Consider the following 4,294-nt stretch of genomic DNA (forward strand, 5'->3'; position numbering starts at 1 on the left):
TTCCATGAGTTAATGAGCTTGATTTGCTGCATGCAGCATACACTGCACTCTCAGGAGGGGTAAGAGCATATTGTCAACGTCGTTACTCAGTTATGAGGCCTTTCAGGCAGTGGCTTGAGCTGCTTTACGTAAAAAGGTTGAAGTCCAGGTCAATTACCCTAAAGAAAGACATTGTGCACTGTCACTTGTGCAAAGAGATGTTATTTGGCTCTCTGCTGATAAGAGGTATGAGATTAAAAGATTGTTGGTATGGATGAACGTGTGTGCTTGTTTGTCAGGCTGATATTTCTGTCATCTCTCTTATTCACACATAGGCAAATGGTGTGATTGTAAGATGTCTAATTTGCTACCACTTGTGTGAGTGATTGAGGCATGCAAGGGTCTGCGGTACTTGAGCCAGGGCTGGGGTTTGGCCTGGATAGGTTGGGTCAGAAAAGGCTAGGGGGTTACATACACTAAATCAGCAATTATCTACATCATTATAAGTACTTTATTTTATAAGATTATTTAAATGTGTGTTTTGTTCTATGATTAAAGGGCAAAACTATTAGCAGTTATATTTGCTCTATTTCTATTCAGATACCTATGGTTATGAAGAGATGGACGTTAAGAGCTGGATGGCTGACAAGAGTTATAGGGCAGTTTCATAAATGATTGGGTTTGCACTTTGCTCGACAGCCAAAAATCTTTCGTGCGTTGTTGCCTAACTGACGTCTAAAGTGAACAGTTGACCAGTAGTTCTAAGAGACTGAGGGGCTTAACACGCGCATTCAATTGACCCAAAATGCTCCTCCATTAGACAACTTTTGGCAAGACCATCCTCGATTCCGGGTAAACTTAACCACATCTAACTGAGGCTGCTGCTCAGTTGAAGATGTGTCCTTTTTTATCCAGGTCAAGTAATGTTCATAATTTAACGCTGTTCTGGAACCGTGTTGTGGTAAAAATCGTCTGGCGCCAGAGGCATGGGAGTGAGAACAAGCCACCTAACAAACTGACGTTTAAGTGCCGCGGATTTACGGTAGCTCTATCCCAGCAATGTCTCAAACCGCCCTCATCTTGCCACAGAATCAGAAATATTCAAAGGACATTGATCGTTTATCATGCTGCATCGTACACTCTAAACAGTTAAATACGACTGGTTTGGGACAATTGTAAATCATGCGTGCAGTCTGAACACACTGATACCAAATTGTGGGCGCTCAGTGATTTTTTTGACACCCTTTATCTGTGCGCAACGTGCGTAAAGTGACTATTACTGGACTGGTCATGAGGGATAGGGATGGGCGAGTCTATTGCAAAGTTATCATCTCATCATAGTTCTGAAAGAGTTGTTGAAGGCTATCTCTTAGGCTTTTTTAAAGGTGATATCGGCCTATACCATTTTCAATTCTGCACTTCAGTCAGTTACTTTAATGACAATGAATGATAAAGATCTCAAAACAGTTTAGAGCTTAAACCACAAATCTAATGGTGTTAAATATTTCCGATGCGGTATCACGCGTTATTCCGTTTGTGTCTGTCAGTATCATGCGGTTCCTTTCCGCACGAGAAAGGAGGAGTTCGAGAACAGCCTTTAAGGAACATACTGTCAGCGCACGGGTCAAACATTTACTGACCGTAGACCAACCGGATCTCCAAATGTTTGATTTTCCCCGCTTGCAATTGGGTATCAATGGGCGGCACTCCAAGGAATAACATCTCCCCATCAGTAAAGCTGCGGTGCAGCATGCGCGCCTTTGCCAAGCACAGTTTGACAGAACAATTTCGATTTTAGGATGAAGAGAACTTACATGGATGATTATTTGACCGCATCCGATATTTTGGCTCAACACTGAAGTGGAAATAAAAAGAGATGTGCATCAGTGGTCAATACAAGCTTTATACGTCTCGTGAAAATACAACAAACTATTTTTCAGGACAGCGTAAAGGTGCGTCAATGTGAATTCATAGTCAATTTCATCTTCTTTCTATCTCATCTTTCGTCTCAAATCAACCTTTTAATCTTGATAGGCTATAGGCTTTTTTGTTCAGTGGGCAATACGAGGCATGTCTTTTCTTGAATTAAAACTTGACAACTTTTACTCAGTCTTAAAACGTTTACTTCTCATAGGCGTACCCGTTGACTCCTTTATTTGTCTTATTTTGTGTCAATCTTAAAGTTTATTTGGAGACAAGAATATGCTCAAACTATATGGACCATACTACCACAGAACCCCAATACATTTTCACCATGAAGACTGAATGACAGGGTAGTCTGCTGAAAGATTATGTTTTTAGAGTAATTACTCTTAGTTAGGGGTTAACCCTTTAACCTTTCCCCACCGGTTAAGATTTACGGTAAGGATTAAAGTTGGTGCCTATTCACCTGACCACAGAGTAGTACATTTCATAATAGCCACATTTTCATACCCCTCAGCGCAAGGCCGTAGCCATGGAGTCAACATTAGGGGGGACGAAATCAGCTGGGGAAGTTCCCTTTCCTTCTTTTTTTTACGTTTAGTTATGAATATGATTACATTTTTTATGATAATTTTCGGATAGCATGCGTGGTTGCACATCTATAATTTCTTTATATTTTTGTATCAATATATAGGGGGGGACATTTTGACCAGATTTGAGTATTGGGGGGGATGTGTCCCCCCCAATATATATTATGATTACAGCCCTGCCTCAGCATACGCGTGGTGAAGGTCAAGTCACCCATTGTTGTAAATAAGAAAGACTCAAGTTCCTCGTGTTGTTTGTTGTAGGACCGACTGCAGCTGTGTGCGAGAGGCGGACATGAACCGTAGTTCCCAGCAGCACAGTTTCGTCATGCACCATATGGAGCTGAGTCCCCTCACCATGTACATGGACGACAACGCGACCCACAACGCCAGCAATGGGGAGCATAACGCCACTGGCTGCGTGCAGATTCGAATCCCGCAAGAGTTGTTCCTAACGCTGGGCCTCATTAGTCTGGTTGAAAACATTCTTGTGGTGCTGGCCATCATAAAAAATCGCAACCTGCACTCACCCATGTACTACTTTATCTGCTGTCTGGCTGTCTCCGACATGCTGGTGAGCGTCAGTAATGTGGTGGAGACGCTGTTCATGCTCCTGAACGAGCAGGGGTTGCTGCAGGTGACCCAAGATATGCTGAGACACCTGGACAATGTCATAGACATTATGATCTGCAGCTCTGTGGTGTCCTCGCTGTCTTTCCTGTGCACCATCGCTGCAGATAGATACATCACCATCTTCTACGCTCTACGCTACCACAGCATTATGACCACGCAGCGCGCCGTGGTCATTATCGTCCTGGTGTGGATGGCCAGCATCACCTCCAGTACGCTATTTATCGTCTACCACACCGACAACGCCGTAATTGTTTGCCTGGTGACGTTCTTTTTCATCACGCTAGTGTTCACTGCCGTGCTCTACTTGCACATGTTCATTCTGGCACACGTGCACTCGCGGCGCATCATGGCCTTTCACAAGAGCCGCCGCCAGGCCACGAGCATGAAGGGAGCCATCACGCTCACCATCCTGCTTGGGGTCTTCATCCTCTGCTGGGGCCCTTTCTTCCTCCACCTCATCCTCATCCTCACCTGTCCCAAGACGCCATTCTGTACCTGTTTTTTCAGCCACTTTAACCTTTTCCTCATCCTCATCATCTGTAATTCGCTCATCGATCCTCTCATCTATGCCTATCGGAGCCAGGAGCTGCGAAAAACGCTCAAAGAACTGCTCATCTGCTCATGGTGCTGGCACTTCAGTATGTGACAGCGGGCCCCATGTTCACACCTGAATCCAAACTCTAACCCTGGCATCGAGCTGACGGAGATGGTTAATAATGAAAGGAGTTGAAATAGTTTGGGGAGTGGAAGGTTGGCCTCTTCAAAGCGTTGTTGTGATGCCAATGGTGAAAACGTGTCTGGCCTCAAACGGTCGAGTTCCGTTTCTTTGTTGATCTACCGGGAAGGAATTCAGGATAGCGGGACATTGCAGTTTGTGCATGTTGCGCTTAGGATCGTAGCTTTTTCTATGGTTGAGGCTCTGGGCCTAAGACTTTAAGACACAGTATCAATTAAAACTATCTCATTATAATGATCGTTTCCTTCCAACTGCCAAGCGGAGCTCTCTTTAAGAATATCCTAATGAACATTTGCCTGCCACGGGTCCAGTTTTCTCAGGGAACGAAAATACTAACTTTTATTGCTATATGTTGAGTTGGAATACATGGTTGGTAAATAAAGGTAAAATGCTGTGCTGCATATAGCTCAAGAACATGTTTTTTCATTCATTCAAA

The 4,294-nt window shown here is 43.9% G+C and overlaps 1 protein-coding gene across 1 annotated transcript; it reads left to right on the forward strand.

The window, feature by feature from the left end:
* The first annotated feature begins 2,784 nt into the window (after positions 1-2,784).
* On the forward strand, positions 2,785-3,768 carry mc1r (melanocortin 1 receptor). The gene has a single exon (XM_067248783.1). The coding sequence runs from the start codon at positions 2,785-2,787 to the stop codon at positions 3,766-3,768; it is 984 nt and encodes a 327-aa protein (XP_067104884.1).
* Positions 3,769-4,294: the final 526 nt, after the last annotated feature.

This window comes from Osmerus mordax, chromosome 13 (genome assembly GCF_038355195.1).
Source record: "Osmerus mordax isolate fOsmMor3 chromosome 13, fOsmMor3.pri, whole genome shotgun sequence".
In the NCBI taxonomy this organism is placed as follows: Eukaryota; Metazoa; Chordata; class Actinopteri; order Osmeriformes; family Osmeridae; genus Osmerus; species Osmerus mordax.